We start from the raw sequence: 16,894 nt of genomic DNA, 5'->3' as shown, positions 1-16,894 counted from the left end.
GCCAAAAGTGCTATCATTTGGGTTTCAGTCCTCTCCAGAAATAGTATTTGATATACAAACATCCCTGAGAATGACATGGTCACAGTAAAACCTAACACTATTAATACGGCCAAAGACTTTCTTCTGAACTTCCTCCCAAAGACCAAGCAGTAACCTTGCTCTGGGTAGTTTATAGGGGGCCAGGTGTGGCTCCACTTCCTAGGGTTCAGTTTAAGGAAGTCCGCTGGAGAACTTGGCTTCCAGCTAAGGGTGAGATCACTGCAAAGCGTAGGAAATAAGCGAGAAGAGCCCCACAGTGCCTCCTAAACCTTGCTTTGGGGGCTAGCGTGTATTTCCCGTCCCAGCTCTGCTGCCACACACAGCCCTTCATTCAGGAAATGTTTACTGAGCACCTAGGGACTGGGGATACTGGGAACAAAACAAAGATCCTGGCCCTCATTGTCACACAACTGGGGAGAGACGGAAAGCTAATTAAACAATGTTTGTGATAAGTGTTCAAAAAGAACGTAACACCGACACACAGCACGAAGTGCTTTTAAATAGGGTGGTCAGGCAAGATGAATGTGAAGATGAGGTTGGCAAGCCAGACAGAAGTCTGTGAGAAGACCATTTCAGTCCTCCCTGTGGAGGGCGGGGGGGCTCTGGGGCAAAAGCATGGCTGGAACGGAGGGCACTTGCTGGATAGTAATAGGAGTTGAGATCAGAGTGGGAACCAGGTCAGATCTTAAAAGGCCTGAGGTCACAGAGAGGACTTGGGCTTTCACTCTGAATAGTATGGAAAGCCATGGGAGTATCTTGAGCTTGATCTGATCTCCATTTGAGCCAAAATGATTTCAAGGGAGATGTCGGGAAAGACTAGTGATATTTCTTAGATAATGGCTGCTTTGCAAATGCCAAAATAGCAAGAAAGAAGTTTCTTCCAGACACCTTCTGTTTCAGGTAAGCAGCTCTAACTTTACAGGGGATGTTTTGGGTCTTCGAATGACAAGCTGTTAGAGGAGTGGGACCTGATGAATAGCAGGCAGGGCCAAGAATGCTAAAAAGCCTGCAATGCCCTGTGCATCCTCACCTACAGCTTTACTCTGAGTGGCTATGGCTCCCACCCACCAAGGTCTGTATTCTAGCCACCTGAAAGGGAACAGGGAGGAAAAGTTCTAAACATGGCTCAAGGACCCTGGTGGATCCCCGAGTCCCTTTCACAAGATTCATGAGGTTATTACTATTTTCATAATGCAAAAATGCACTGTGAAGTTCTCCAGAAGCTAAGTGACAAGTAATATTGCAACAGATTGAATGCAGAAGCAGCCTTATTGCACTTGGCAGTGGGGCTGGGCTATGAGCGGACCACTCTTCAGACACCAGCAATGATAACTTAGGTGCATTTTATTGGTTTTCTTTCAGAGTCATTCTACAAAAGAGCAAAGTTAAAAACCAAGGCCCTGGCAAGAGGGTTTGAACCTTCCTCATTCCAGGAGCCCTCCCCCATTCCTCCATGTCCCCAGCTGTGTCACTGCTGCAGTTCATGGGGGTGGAGGGCTTGCTACTTTTGCCCCCCCACCAAACCCTAAAAGGGAAAGACCTACCACCTAGAAACTCCTTCCCCTCACCCCAATTTTCCTCAAGTTGATCCTGATTACAGAAGGCCATGGTAAGAACTGTTGGGGTCCTGCAGGAGTTCTGAACCCCAGAAGGTCATGGCCAGGGCACCGTCTGTGAAGAGCACATTGTCCTCTGGCTCAGCACCCCTTAGGAACAATGCTGGGCCCAGCACCTGGGAGTAGAGAGAAAAATCAGTGAAAACCCATCAACTTCAACACTGGTTGCCTCAGGAATCGAGGAACTCAAGACTCACATATAAGGTTGGGCAGGTTGTACATAGCACAAAGGTGCCACATCTAAGTAGGCACCATATTAGCATCATAGATACCATCCATAGGTTTCATATTTATCACAAATATTTATTATAAGCCATGACCAGCAGCCTCCCCTGCCCCATACCCCTGCAGTTACCACCTCACTCCCAGAGGCCAGTTGCACTCTCTCAGGCCAGGGAGGACCGGAGGTCCCAGCCTTAGCTGGGAGCTGGTGCAGGTAGATACACTCAGATTTGAAGGGGCAGCGGCCATTCCCTCGCACGAAGAACCGGCATCGGATCTGGCTATGAGAGAGAAGACGACGACCATCGCCTTCAAAACCTGTTACCCCAAGAACAAGGGGCACTCAAGGCTGACACATAAGGTTGGGCAGGTTGTACACAGCACCAAAGCCCCGCATCTAAGCGGACACCACTAGCATCATAGTGTAGCTTTTACATTTATTCTATCTTCCAGCAGATGGCAGTAAAGTATCTTAAGGGGCCCCTTTCTGTAATTCTCAGTCTCTGAGCCAGCAACAGCAGCGGCCCTGGGAACCTCCTTTCATTTTTCTGGTTTATTTTGTTTGTTTTTTGGGTTGTTTGTTTGTTTGAGATGGAGTCTTGCTCTGTCACCCAGGCTGGAGTGCAGTGGCGCAATCTCGGCTCATTGCAACATCCACCTCTGGGGTTCAAGCAATTCTCCTGTCTCAGCCTCCCGAGTAGCTGGGACTACAGGTGCATGCCACCACGTGCAGCTAATTTTCATATTTTTAGTAGAGGTGGGGTTTCACAAAATTGGCCAGGCTGGTCTTGAACTCCTGACCTCAGGTTATCCAACCACCTCAGCCTCCCAAAGTGCTGGGATTACAGGTCTGAACTACTATACCAGACTTTTTTTTTTGAGATGGAGTTTCACATTTGTTGCCCAGGTTGGAGTGCAGTAGCATGATCTGGGCTCACTGAAACCTCCATCTCCCAAGTTCAGGCGATTCTCCTGCCTCAGCCTCCCAAGTAGCTAGGATTACAGGCACCCACCACCACGCCCATCTAATTTTTTTGTATTTTTAGTAGAGACGGGTTTTCACCATGTTGCTCAGGCTGGTCTCAAACTCCTGACCTCAGATAATCCACCCACCTTGCCCTCCCAAAGTGCTGGGATTACAGGCGTGAGCCACCGTGCCCGGCCTTTTTGTTTTTTTTTTTTTTTTTTTGAGACAGGGTTCTTGCTCTGTCACCCAGGTTGGAGTGCAATGGCATGATTACGGCTCACTGCAGCCTTGACCTCCTGGGGCTCAGGTGATCCTCCTGCCTCAGCCTCTTGAGTAGCTGGGACTGCACGCGTGTACCATCATGCCTGGCTAATTTTTATATTTTTTGTAGAGATGGGGCTTCACCATGTTGCCCAGGCTGGTCTCAGCTCCTGGGCTCAAGAGTTCCTCCCCCTCAGCCTCCCAAAGTGCTGGGATTACAGGTGTGAGCCACCGTGCCCAGCCCCTCAGTTTCTTCTTCTACAGTATGAGGATAGTAAGAGTCCCTGCCTCATGCAGTTTACGATATACAAAGCCTGTCACACAATAAACCTCCATCTACACCATCTCCTATCACATCCAGTCCTGAGAGCTCCCCTTGGGAAACTTCCAACTGGTGGCCCAGCTGCCAGTACAGTTGCTGTTGAACAACACAGGCTTGAATTGCCTGGGGCAGCTTATACGCAGACAAGATCCTGGAGACAGCAAAACCAATTCCCTCCTCTTCGTCCTTCTACTCAATGTGAAGACAATGAGGATCAAGTCTTTTATGGTAATCTGCTTTCACCTAATGAATAGTAAATATATTTTCTCCTTTATGATTTTAATGTTTCTTTTCTCTAGCTCACTTTATTGTAAGAATACATATTATGTTATATAATACATATAACATATAAAATCTGTATTAATTGACTTTATGTTGTCCGAAAGGGTTCTGGTCAGCAGCATGTTATTAGTTAAGTTTTGGGGGAGTCAAAAGTTATACATGGCCAGGTGTGGTGGCTCACGCCTGTCATCCCAGCACTTTGGGAGGCTGAGGCGGGTGGATCGTTTGACCTCAGCAGTTCAAGACCAGCCTGGGAAACATGGCAAAACCCTGTCTCTACAAAAAATACAAAAATTAGCTAGGCGTGGTGGTGCACGCCTATAGTACCAGCTACTGGGGAGGATTGCTTGAGCCAGGAGGCTGAGGCTGTAGTGAGCCGAGATTGCACCACTGCACTCCAGCCTGGGCAACAGAGCGAGGCTCTGTCTCAACAACAACAACAGCAACAACAACATTCTGTATGGATTTCCGACTGCATGGGGTTCGGTGCCCCTAACCCCTAAGTTGTTCAAGGGTCAACTGTATTTCCTCACTTCCATCTCTCTTTGCCTGGGACACCCTCTTTTTTCTCCTCCTGAGGAACCCTGTTCTTCCCATGCACAGCTTAAATACTTCCCCTTCTGTAAGAGTCACTTGAGTTAGTGTTTCCTTCAGTAATTTTGTTGATGCAGCTATTAGCGTTCACAGGTGTCTCCAGAACACGTCTGACTATCTCCTGGGTGAAGACAAGGCCTCCTTCTTTATCCCTCCCTTTACCCAAATACACTTTGCATAGATCAAGGTAGTAAACCCTTTGGGAAGGTGGAGTTAGGAACTTGGAATTGCAGCTAATTCCAGATTTTGAATAAGTGCTTACCCTCCCCAAGAGATTCAGACCTATCCAATAAGGCTGCCTTTCAGCCCCCTTCTCAGCCACCCCATGTTTTCAAAGAGCAGCTAAGCAAATAACATGTATTCATATCAGTTTACTTTCCTGCCTTATGACAAACTGGAAATAAAAGCCAAAGCAAGGCTTCTCATGGTGCAGAGAGAACCAGAGTTGCTCTAAGTTGATTCTGAGCCAAGTTAGAAGAGAAAATTGGCCCTGGTGTTCCTTCTGCTATCTCAGCCACTCTCCGTTTATTAACTGGGCTTTCTTTTCTTTTTTTTGAGACAGAGTTTCACTCTTGTTGCCCAGGCTGGAGTGCAGTGGCACGATCTCAGCTCACTGCAACCTCCACCTCCAGGGTTCAAGCGATTCTCCTGTCTCAGCCTCCCGAGTAGCTGGGATTACAGGCGCCCGCAATCACGTCTGGCTAATTTTTGTATTTTTAGTAGAGACGGGGTTTCACCATGTTGGCCAGGTGGTCTTGAACTCCTGACCTCAGGTGATCTGCCCGCCTTGGCCTCCCAAAGTGCTGGGATTACAGGTGTGAGCTACCATGCCTGGCCTTATTAACTGGGCTTTCTGAAATCATGAAAATAGTTCATGCCTTCACCTGCCATTTTGGTCACTCTAAACTTCAGGGCTTTGGGGATTCACTGGCTGGGAACCATGGCTGAACCAGAATGAATCAGGGGCTACCTTCTCCACTTCCCTAACCCTGAGTCTCGTTCCCTCTGCAGCCTCACCTGGTCCGAGCCTTGAAGTTCCTGATGAGTTGCTCCTTCTGGGCCCCCTTGCTCACCCAGAACTTGTGGGGGATGATGTAGCTGGAATGGACACGGCACTGTGGACACGCCCTGCGCAGTGGAGTAGAATGTGGGAGAATAGTCACAGGCCCCCAGGCCGGCCTCCTCACTGGGGTGTTTCCCTCCATCCCTGTTGGGACCCCCATGACACTGACTTGATGACATCCAGCGGGAAGTCCTGCCGGTTCTTCCGCCAGGTGCGCAGGCAGCCCAGACAGTGGGCATGGGTGCAGTTGGGCAGGATGCCGAAGACCCGCTGGGCCTCTGGCTTGTCCCACACTTTGTCCATGCAGATGCCACACACCACATCCCGACTGTCCTGCTTCCCAGGCAGCCACAGGTAGGGTCAGACACTCCACCCGCATGCACACATTCAGCCTCAGTGGCCACCAAGCCCTCCCCCAGCAGATCTGGGTGTCCCAGAGGGCCAGAAAGCCATCTTTTGCCACCCCTCACCCACAACCTGCTGCACCTCAAGGTCCAGGCTCTGAAGTGGCGCCATGAGCTCTCGGACAAGGTGGAACTTCGGCAGAGACTCCTGGGAGTGGCCGTGATCCCTGTCAGCAGCTGTTGGGAAAACTGCATACATTCACTCACCCCTGAGGCAACCACTGAGCATTTCCTGCATGCAAGACTCTGTGGTAACCCACGTCCTGCCCCCAAGTGGATTAGAGACCAGTCAGAATTAGAAGCCTCTCATATAGGCCAGGCTCGGTGGCTCATACCTGTAATCTCAGCACTTTGGGAGGCCGAGGCGGGTGGATCACCTGAGGTCAGGAGTTCAAGATCAGCCTGGCCAACATGGCGAAACCACCTCTAGTAAAAATACAGAAATTAGCCAAGTGTGGTGGCGAATGCCTGTAATCCCAGCTACTCAGGAGGCTGAGGCAGGAGAATCGCCTGAACCCAGGAGGCGGAGGTTGCAGTGAGCTGAGATCATGCCATTGCACTCTAGCCTGGGCAACAGAGGGAGACTTCATTTCAAAAACAAAAAAAACAGACTGTAATCCCAGCACTTTGGGAGGCCAAGGCAGGCAGATCACGAGGCCAGGAGTTCGAGACCAGCCTGGCCAATATGGTGAAACCCTGTCTCTACTAAAAATTCAAAAATTAGCCAGTCGTGATGGCATGTGCCTATAGTCCCAGCTACTCAGGAGGCTGAGGCAGAAGAATCGCTTGAACCAGGAGGCGGAGGTTGCAGTGAGCCAAGATCGTGCCACTGCACTCCAGCCTGGGAGACAGAACGAGACTCTGACTCAAAAAAAAAAAGAAGCCTCTCCTATAGCCATTTAGAAGAGTGCTGTTCAATACAGTAACCAAGAGCCATATGCGGCTCTTGAGCAACTGAAATGGGGCAAGTCTGAGTTGACACCTGCTATAAGTAGAAAATAGGGCCAGGCGCGGTAGCTCACGCCTGTAATCCCAAAACTTTGGGAGGCTAAGGTGGTTAGATCACTTGAGCTCAGGAGCTGGAGACCAGCCTGGACAACATGGCAAACTCTGTCTCTATCAAAAATAAAAAATAGGCCAGGCGCAGTGGGTCATGCCTGTAATCCCAGTACTTTGGGAGGCCGACGCGGGCGGATCACAAGGTCAGGAGATCAAGACCATCCTGGCTAACATGGTGAAACCCCGTCTCTACTAAAAAAATACAAAAAAATTAGCCGGGCGTGGTGGTGGGCGCCTGTGGTCCCAGCTACTCGGGAGGCTGAGGCAGGAGAATGGCATGAACCCAGAAGGCGGAGCTTGCAGTGAGCCGAGATTGTGCCACTGCACTCCAGTCTGGGCGACAGAGTGAGACTCAGTCTCAAAAAAAAAAAAAAAAGGATGAAGTACTGATACGTGCTACAACATGGACGAACCTAGAAAACATTACACTCAATGAAAGCAGCCAGACACAAAAGGCCACATATTGTAAGATTCCGTTCATATGAAAAGTCCAGAACAGCCAAACCACAGAGACAGAATGTGGATTAGTGGTTACTAGAGGCTGGGGGCGGGGAGGATGAAACTGACTGCTAATGGGATGATAAAAATGTTCTAAAATTAGGTAGCAGTGATGTTTGCATAACTCTGTGAATTAACGCATTGAATTGTATAAATTGATGAATTTTTTGGTTTGTGAATATTTCAATAAAGCTGTTATAAAAAATTACATATGTGACTTAAATTTCTTTATATTCTGAATAACATTGATTTAGAGCAATAATTTAAAAAATAGCCAGGCTGGGCACGGTGGCTCACGCCTGTAATCCCAGCACTTTGGGAGGCCAAGGCAGGCGGATCACGAGGTCAGGAGTTCGAGATGAGCCTGACCAACACAGTGAAACCTCGTCTCTATTAAAAATACAAAAATTAGCTGGGCATGGTGGTGCATGCCTGTAATCTCAGCTACTCGGGAGGCTGAGGCAGGAGAATCGCTTGAACCCTGGAGGCGGAGGTTGCAGTGAGCTGAGATAGCGTCACTGTACTCTAGCCTGGGTGACAGAGGGAGACCCTGTCTCAAATAAATAAATAAATAAAATAAAAAATAGCCACTAACATTTAGTGCATACTCTGTACCAGGTACTGTACTAAGCATATCAACCCTCAAAATAAGCCTGTGAGTTAAGTATTATTATCAATGCCGTTTTGTAGATGAGGGAACCAAGGCCCAGAGAGGTTAAGTGACTTGTCCAAGATCACACAGTTACTGGGTATAGGGATAGGGCATTTGGAACTAGGGGGTTTGACTCTGTTGGCACCATGGTATTTGGCTTTTAGAACACACAAAGCAACAGAACTAGAGGAAAATTTCCCTCCAGCTGGGAATCTTGAAGAGGAAGGGGAATGGATGAAAACATAAACCCTGCTCAGAGGCAGAGCACGAGCTCTAGTGTCAGTGCCCACTTATGCCCACCTGCGGTGCCCCTGATGACTCACATGATGAAGGCAGGGACTTCCAGGAGCTGCCACCAACCTCCTCAGCCTTGCTAGCCAGCCCCTCCAGGGCAGGCTCCATGCCCCAGCAGGCCCTGGCCCAGCCCACAGCCACAGAGGGCAGGTAGGTGGGCTCGGATCCCCTGCGGGCCAGTCCTAGGTGGGGCCCTGGCAGAGTGACATGTGGCTCCGAATGGCGGCGACCCCACTCCAGGGGGCTGGGGGTCTTTGGGTGCTGACAGCTGTAGTGGGGAAGAAGAGAGTGAGGAGACAGGGACAGCCCTCCGGGGCTCAGAGCCAGCTCAGCCTAGAACTTGGAGCTGAGTTGGGAGAAGCAGCTCTGGGAAGATACATGATTTGTGAAGGGACGATCTCTCTAGTGTCCCACCCTAACACCACTCCCCAGAGGGGAAGAAGAGGGACTTACCTGCATTGATCTCCACGATGTCCAGGGAAGCAGAAGCCTTGCTGGAAGTACTTGCAGACCTGGGACACCTTTCCATCATGAGCAAAGCGATGCCTCGACCCCCAGCGATGGGCCCGGAAAACAAAGTTCCTAAGAGATTGTCTAAGTCATGCCCAGCCCTGTTTTAGGTCCTGCCTTTGTGTTCCTTACGGACAGAGGCTGTCTGATACGGTGAGAACAACACAGGCTCTGGAATTCATCTGGTGTTCAAATCCTGACCCCACTGGGAACACTAGGTGAGTAACTCACCTTCTCTAAAGCTTGGTTTCCTCACTCTTAAGAGTGGGGTAACAGGCTGGATGCGGTGGCTCATGCCCATAATCCCAGCACTATGGCAGGCACAGGCAGGCAGATCACCTGAGGTCAGGAGTTCAAGACCAGCCTGGCCAACATATTGAAACACTGTCTCTACTAAAAATACAAAAATCAGCCAGGCATGATGGCAGGCACCTTGGGCTACTCAGGAGGCTGAGGCAGGAGAATTGCTTGAACCTGGGAGGTGGAGGTTGCAGTGAGCCGAGATCACACCACTGCACTCTAGCCCAGTCAACAAGGGTGAAACTCCATCTCAAAATAAAAAAAGCGGGGGTGGGTGGTAACAATGCCTAGCCCTTGCTGAGTTGTTGTAAAGGTTTTTAAGATTTTTCACAATCAGCCTGGCCTGGTGGCTTACACCTGTAATCCCAGCACTTTGGGAGGCTGAGGCGGGCAGATCACCTGAGGTCGGGAGTTTGAGACCAGCCTGACCACATGGAGAAAGCCCATCTCTACTAAAAATACAAAATTAGCCGGGTGTGGTGGCACATGCCTGTAATCCCAGCTACTTGGGAGGCTGAGGCAGAACGGCTTGAACCCAGGAGGCAGAGATTGCGGTGAACTGAGACTGTGCCATTGTACTCCAGCATGGGTGACAAGAGCAAAACTCCATCTCAAAAAAAAAAAAAAAAAAAAAAAGATTTTGCACAATGCATATAGCAGGTGCTTGGTGATCACAGTGATCACTATTACTCTCCCCAAAAGTAGAGTTGTGGATTCTGGAGTCAGAATTCTAGGTTCACATTCTTCCACCAGGACTGGCTTCACCAGTGGGGACCTATACAATCACACAGGGGCCCTACACTTGCATTAATACTCTGCTGTCCCGGTCTTGAAATTATTAATAGTTTTTGAGCCCCACATTTTCATTTTGCAATGGGTCCCACAAATTATATAGCCAGTTCTGCCTAGTAACACTACTTTTTGGTTATGTAAGCTTGGACAAGTCACCTAACTTTTCCATGCCTTAGTTTTCTCATTCGTAAAATGGGGATAATAGTAGGACCTACTTCATGGGGTGATGTCAAACTTAAGACCCTGTCTGTAAAGTCCCTGGCCCATAGCAAGCCCTGGGTAAATGACAGCTGTTGCCATCACTTCTCTTATCACTTCCCCTCTCCCTCCCCCTTTCCCTCCTCCTCTGAGGAATCAAGGTGGGAGGTAGAGAAGGGTGAGGGGAGGATGAGGTGGGCAAGCATTTAGTGAGAGTCTCCTCAGTGTCCAGGCCTAGGCCAGGGGTCTGGGACAGGTACAAGGTAGAAAGGAACTCAGCTGTTGTCATGCCTTACCTTGCCCTGAGGGGGAAGGAGCCCACACATGAGGAGACCAGGGCAGGGACAGGGACAGAGGCTGCATTCTAGTTCCATGAGAGCAGGCTGGCCCAGCCCAAGCTGAGGGTCTGCCAGAGTGTGGGTCACACCTCTTCCCCAGAGTGTCCAAGGGCAAGGTGCTAGCAGAGAAGCAGACACAGAAAAGGAGAGGCGGCGGACAGGGCCTGCTCTTGCTAGTGAAGATGCCAGATTGTCAGTCACATGGTCCTTCATTTATAACAGTGCGTGGAGCCCCTGCATGATAACTCTATGACTCCAGCTGAGAACCCAGAAACCAGGGCCAGGACTAGGGCAAGTGAGTGAGGCACTCGTCTTGGACATGAAATTCCAGGGGCTGCCAAAAGAACTAAGTAACCAAGAGAAATAATATTTTATTTCTCTCACTCCAGGTTGCGGCAAGCCGAGATTATGCCATTGCACTCCAGCCTAGGCAACAAGAGCGAAATTCTATCTCAAAAGGAAAAAATAATTTTTTTTTTAAAAGATCAAAACTAGGCTGGGAGTGGTGGCTCACGCCTGTAATCCCAGCACTTTGGGAGGCCGAGGTGGGCGGATCACCTGAGATTGGGAGTTTGAGACCAGCCTGACCAACATGGAGAAGCCCGTCTCTACTAAAAATACAAAAAAAAATCAGCCAGGTGTGATGGTGCATGCCTGTAATCCCAGCTACTCGGGAGGCTGAGGCGGGAGAATTGCTTGAACCTGGGAGGCGGAGGGTGTGGTGAGCCGAGATCGCGCCATTGCACTCCAGCCTGGGCAACAAGAGCAAAACTCCATCTCAAAAAAAAAAAAAAACGATCAAAACTAATGCAAAAATATCCACTAACGAAATATCAAACTTCAGGCCAGGCACAGTGGCTCACACCTGTAATCCCAGCACTTTGGGATCGCTTAAGCTCAGGAGTTCAAGACTAGCCTGGCCAACATGGTGAGACTCCGTCTATACTAAAAATACAAAATATTAGTCAGGCGTGGTGGTGTGCACTTGTGGTCCTAGCTACTAGGAAGCTGAGGTGGGAGGATCACTTGAGCTCAAAAGGTTAAGGCTGCAGTGGGCTAAGATGGCGCCACTGTACTCCAGCCAGGGTGACAGAACAAGACCCTGTCTCAAAAAAAAAAAAAAAAAAAAAAATCAAACTCTTGAATAAAGACAAGAGCCAACCCTGTGCAACTCATCTCATTTCCCTTCCCCAGTCCAGGCCCTACAACACAGGCGTAAATAACCAAGACTAATGCAGATCATAGCAGGACTCTGACAGAAACAGTCAACAGTGATGGAGTGGATGGCGGGGTGGGAGGTCAGGAAAGGCCTTTGAGGAGGTGCTAGTAATAATCATCACTAGTGGGCCAGGTGCAGTGGCCCACACCTGTAATCCCAGCAGTTTGGGAGGCCGAGGCGGGTGGATTATGAGGTCAGGAGTTCGAGACCAGCCTGGTCAACATGGTGAAACCCCGTCTCTACTAAAAATACAAAAATTAGCCAGGCATGGTGGCTCGCGCCTGTAATTCCAGCTACTCAGGAGGCTGAGGTAGGAGAATTGCTTGAACCCAGGAGGCAGAGGTTGCAGTGAGCTGAGATTGTGCCACTTCACTCCAGTCTGGGTGACAGAGCGAAACTCTGCCTCAAAAAAAAAAAAAAAGAAAGAAAGAAATTGTAACTTTTGCAATAATTTATGTTTATGATGAAAACCATCAGATAACTTAGAGTATCGAGGGGAGACATAACTTTCCAAATTTCTTCTAGGTGGTTTACAAGTAAAAATGTTGGAATATGCCTAGGCTGGTGAGTTGAGGGAAGCAGACAGTAAGAGGCTGGGTTGAAGTAGGGATTAGATTAGTGGGCAGCAGCCAAAGTAAGGGAGGGCTTGGGGGGGGGGGGTTCAGGGGTGAGTGGAGGTGAAACAGTCACCGTGGAAGGGGTGAGCCCTGAGAGGAGGAGCCTCTAATCTCACAGGGGTGGAGCCAGTAACCCTCAGAGCAAGGGACTTGCAGGCCTCATGTCCCCTGTCCACCAATAGGGGATGTGCTGGAAACGCTTTGCCTTTTCCTAAGGGCCACTAATGAGGCTGACCTCGAGGACTGTCAGAGGCCATCACCCTAGCTCCTTCATTAGCCCCAAAAGTCCAGTGACAGAGCTCTCCCAGCACATCCAGAGGGACTCTCTGCCCATTAGATGGGCCACAGAAACAGAGGGTAGGGGTCTTATGATTAAATCAATCTGAAAAACTCTTCAGACCCGGCACGGTGGCTCATGCCTGTAATCCCAGCACTTTGGAGGCTGAGGTGGGTGGATTGCCTGAGGTCAGGAGTTCGAGACCAGCCTGGCCAACATAGTGAAACCCCGTCTTTACTAAAAATACAACATTAGCCGGGCATGGTAGCGTATGCCTGTAATCCCAGCTACTCGGGAGGCTGAGGCAGGAGAATCGCTTGAACCCAGGAGGCAGAAGTTGCGGTGAGCCGAGATCCCGCCATTGCACTCCAGCCTAGGCAATAAGAGCAAAACTCCATCTCAAAAAAAAAAAAAAAAAAAAGGAAAAAAGAAAAGAAAAACTCTTCCTTCTCTCTCTCTCAATATATATGTTTTTTTAAGAAAGTAAAGTACACTTGGAAAAGGGCCAAGCAGGTGGCTTGAGAGATCCAAGGCCAAAGGCAAGCACCTTCTATAATTCAGGTACTGTTCTTTTTTTTGTTTTGTTTTTGAGAGAGGGTGCAATCTTGGCTTACTGCAGCCTCGACCTCTTGGACTCAAGCAATCCTCCCGCCTCAGCCTCCCAAGTAGCTGGGACTACAGGCCTACACTACCATACCTAATTTTTTTTATATGTTTTGCAGGCCTAGGGTCTCACTATGTTGCCCAGGCTGGTCTTGAACTCCTGAGCTCAAGTGATCCTCCTGCCTCAGCCTCCCAAAGTGCTGAGATTACAGGAGTGAGTCACATGCCTGGCCTCCTTCTGTATTTTCTTAGGGGCATATTATATAGTGTTTATTGTAGGTAAACATATTAAAGGCTCTGATATGTCCTGCAAAGGAATTGATTTGATTTAACCCAGGATTGCTTAAACTTGTCCTTTCTGTTACTCGATTAGGCCCTCCACAGCCAGACACCTCTTAGCATACCAATAAAACACATTTTGTTTGGGGGAATGTCAAATTAGTTCATTTGATCCTCAACACAAGCCTTAAAAGTCAGGAATCATTCTTCCAGTTTTCAAACCCCCTTAGACAGGAAAGTAACTGGCCTGAGACTCCAAACAAGAGCTAAGATTATATAACCCAGGTGTCCTCACTCAGCCAATAATTCTCCTGTTAACCAAGATTGACTTGTCAAGGGTGAGGGCTGCTGGATTTGGGGAATTTCTCAGGCCAAGGGGTAGGGATAGAGCAGCCAGAGGTGACAGGTCATGCAGTCCTGGGGAGGCAGCCAAAGGGGCTCAGAGGCTGGGAAGCCAAAGAAGGGGTGGAGCCGTGGGGCCCTGAACAGTGAGCCCGAGGAGAGAGGACTGGACTCCATGGGTGAAGGGAGACTGTGGGAAAAGGGAGAATTGAGAAGGGGATGATTGGCAGCAGGAGGGGCCAGGTGGAGCTGCCAAATAAGCCCTCTACCAGGATTTTTACAACCTGAGAGCCCAAATTTAGGTGCCACCCTCCTGTCCTGGCTCAGGAAGGAACAACTGAAAATCTCCTTTAGGGGCTGGGCATGGTGGCTCACACCTGTAATCCCAGCTGTTTGGGAGGCCGAGTCGGGCAGATCACCTGAGGTCAGGAGTTCGAGACCAGTCTGGCCAACATGGTGAAACCCCGTCTCCACTAAAAATACAAAAATTAGCCAGTGTAGTGGCACACACCTGTATCCCAGCCACTCAGGAGGCTGAGGCTGAAGAATCACTTGAACCCGGGAGGCGAAAGCTGCAGTGAGCCGAGATCGCACCACTGCTTGAGTAACAGGGCAAGGCTCCGTCTCAAAAAAAACAAAACAATCCTTTAGTAAACATCCTCCCCCACCCGCCAACCTCCCCATCTACTACATGGCTGCCTTTCTTTCTAGCCTGGGAAAACCAGGACACACTGAGACCCCAAGCTCCACAAGTATCCCTCCTTTACCCAGTCAGTTTTCTTTGGAGAACTGATCTCTTACAGCTGTTTGCAAAATGAATTTGTGCTCAGGTAAGAATGATGGAAGGCCCAATGAGCTAGCATGCCCTTTTACAAAGCTGGTATCCCCAAAGGCATAACTCTCTAATGGTGCAATGCTCAACCTGGCATGTTTCGTCCAAACATTTATGTGTACCTGGAACCATGCTAAGTGCTGGGGCTACAAAGGTGACCAGAAGACCAGATCCCAGCCGCATGGAGCTGGGTGGTGTTTCTGGGCAAGAGAAACCTTTGTTGGGTAGAAAAAGAAAAGAAAGTGGGGAATCCCTGCTCTAGATGGTCAGACCCTGAGCCAGGCCTGAATCAGCTGGGCAGCCTCAGTCTGTCTTTCCCCCTCTCTGGTCTCAGTCTCCTCCTATAGACTATATGAGGGTGAGACATGACCTCTAGACCCTTCCAACTTTGGGCAGGAGGAAAGGAAGCCGCTTCTTATCAGATGCACCCCAAATTCTTAGAGGCTGGGCTTCCAGAGGCCAGGCCAAACTCCAAAGAATTTTTTCCCACCTCCCCTGTGTTTCCCTGAGGTCCAGCCCCCTACCTGCATGACCTCTGGGAGTGGCGGCTGAGTTCCCCACCATGGCCACTGCCGTCTGGCCCTGCAGGGTCCATCCCAGCTGCGGCCCTTAGTAAGAATCTGGTGGGGCCGCCCTAGTGCTCCTTTATCCCACCCTCTGGGGGCAGGGCCAAAGGGAGGAGGCGATTTGCAGCCAGGCCCGCCCCATCCCATGGCCCCAGGCCTGCCGGTGGGAGGCAAGGAGGGCCCAGCCATGATGGCTGGGGAGCTGGGGGCTCAGGGTGTCCAGTCCAGGCTCCAGGGCTGTGGGTGGGGTATAAAAGCCCTCAAGGATGTTTAGGTAATTATTGGAGGAAATTGGGGGATGGTTTAAGGACTTTAACAGTCTGGGAAGGCAGGGTGACTTGGGAGGGGGCCATGAGGACCTGGGAGTCTGGGAGTCCTGGGGCTTGGGAAGTAATGTGTCGTCTGAAGGTATTTGTGACTGAGGAAGCCACTTGGGAGCCTCCCCACACCTCCAGAGCTACATGAGCCCCACCTGTGGAGCTAAGGTCAGGTGGAGAGATCAGAGAGCAGGCTGGGAGATGGTGTGAGCTGGGTGGGGGCACAGAGAGGCTGATCCAAACTGGCCCTGTACTGGACAGATCCAGGAGGCTCTAGGGTCCTGACTCCAGGCCTGAGATCTTTCCACAAAAAGTCCCTGTTGCCTGGCCTGTGTTTGCCAATGAAACCAGCTTGCTAACCTGGTCACAAAAAATTAGAATAGTGTTGATGTCCTAGCAAAAGCCACTATGAAAGGTAGCCAGGAGGGGGCTGCCCGAAACTATGTGGTGAGGACACTCCACATCGGATGGGAGGAAGGCAGCCCATCAGAGCCTCCTTTTTGGGTATATTGAGAATAGATGGTTCACCTGGCTTGGGGCTAACCCTGAGTGATCCAGAGCCTACGTCTGTGCCCCCCAGGAGGCCTATGGAAATGTCTGTCTGGGAGGGACTGACCCTAAGTGCATCTTCCCAAGAGTTCTCAATCAAGTTCCTCAAAGACATGCTGTGTGCCTCTTCCCTGCAACCTCCTGGGGACTGACTGATGCCAGGGCTCGCCGGCACTCCTGGAAATCCACCGGCCCCAAGAACCAGGCTATCCCTGCCCCGATGGCGAGCCTGAGCTGGGTGATGGACTGATTGATTCCCTCTCTCAGTGAGTCTGTCCCCCGCACCTGGTCCTGAGAGCAGCATGGCCGTGGGATTTGGGCCCTGCTGGAGCGTTGGTCGGGGACTTTCTCCCCTTCTCCCTGGGATGGGGGTGCTGAGCAGCCCAGTGGGGCACAGGAACATTGTTTCTGGCCGAGGAGGCTCCAGGCTTGGCAGTTGGGCTGCCAGGAGGTTCTGTGAGCTGGCACTACACTTCATAACTCCCTTTTCCAGGTAAACAATCTGTTGTCTTAAATTGTTTGCGGCAAAGATTATCTGATAAAGTTGTTGTGAAGATGAAATGAGGCCATAGGTGAAGATTGCTTGGCACTGGGCCTGACACACAGCTCAGCGAGGGTTTATAGCGGGGAAAGAGCAACGGGCGGGGAGCCAGGAGACCTGATATGACCTTGGACAAGGTGCCTCCCAGGCCTTGGCCTCAGTCTCTGCTACATAATGTGTCTGAGGAGATGGGGACCTTAGAGAAGGGGGATCATGACCTCTAAGAGCGCTTCCAGCTCTGTTTCTAAGACTCCCTGAATTCCCATCTTACGCCTCCAAAGCCCAGTCTCTCTCTGCCAGACTGTACTGCCCTGTGTGGGAGACAAGATGCGAAAGTTAAA

At 50.2% G+C, this 16,894-nt stretch overlaps 1 protein-coding gene across 1 annotated transcript; it reads right to left on the bottom strand.

The window, feature by feature from the left end:
- Positions 1–1,367: 1,367 nt before the first annotated feature.
- Positions 1,368–5,959, bottom strand: LOC104006826 (probable E3 ubiquitin-protein ligase makorin-1). The gene is made up of 3 exons (XM_016955316.3): positions 5,536–5,959; positions 5,321–5,431; positions 1,368–1,771 (listed from the first exon to the last, which is right to left on the bottom strand). Exons 1-3 carry the CDS (start codon positions 5,667–5,669, stop codon positions 1,747–1,749), a joined length of 270 nt encoding a protein of 89 aa, XP_016810805.2. The 5' UTR covers positions 5,670–5,959; the 3' UTR covers positions 1,368–1,746.
- Between the last annotated feature and the right edge of the window lie 10,935 nt (positions 5,960–16,894).

Source organism: Pan troglodytes, chromosome 5 (genome assembly GCF_028858775.2).
Source record: "Pan troglodytes isolate AG18354 chromosome 5, NHGRI_mPanTro3-v2.0_pri, whole genome shotgun sequence".
NCBI lineage: Eukaryota > Metazoa > Chordata > Mammalia > Primates > Hominidae > Pan > Pan troglodytes.
The sequence above is the reverse complement of the archived record's forward strand: the minus strand, read 5'-3'. Positions and strand labels throughout refer to the sequence as shown.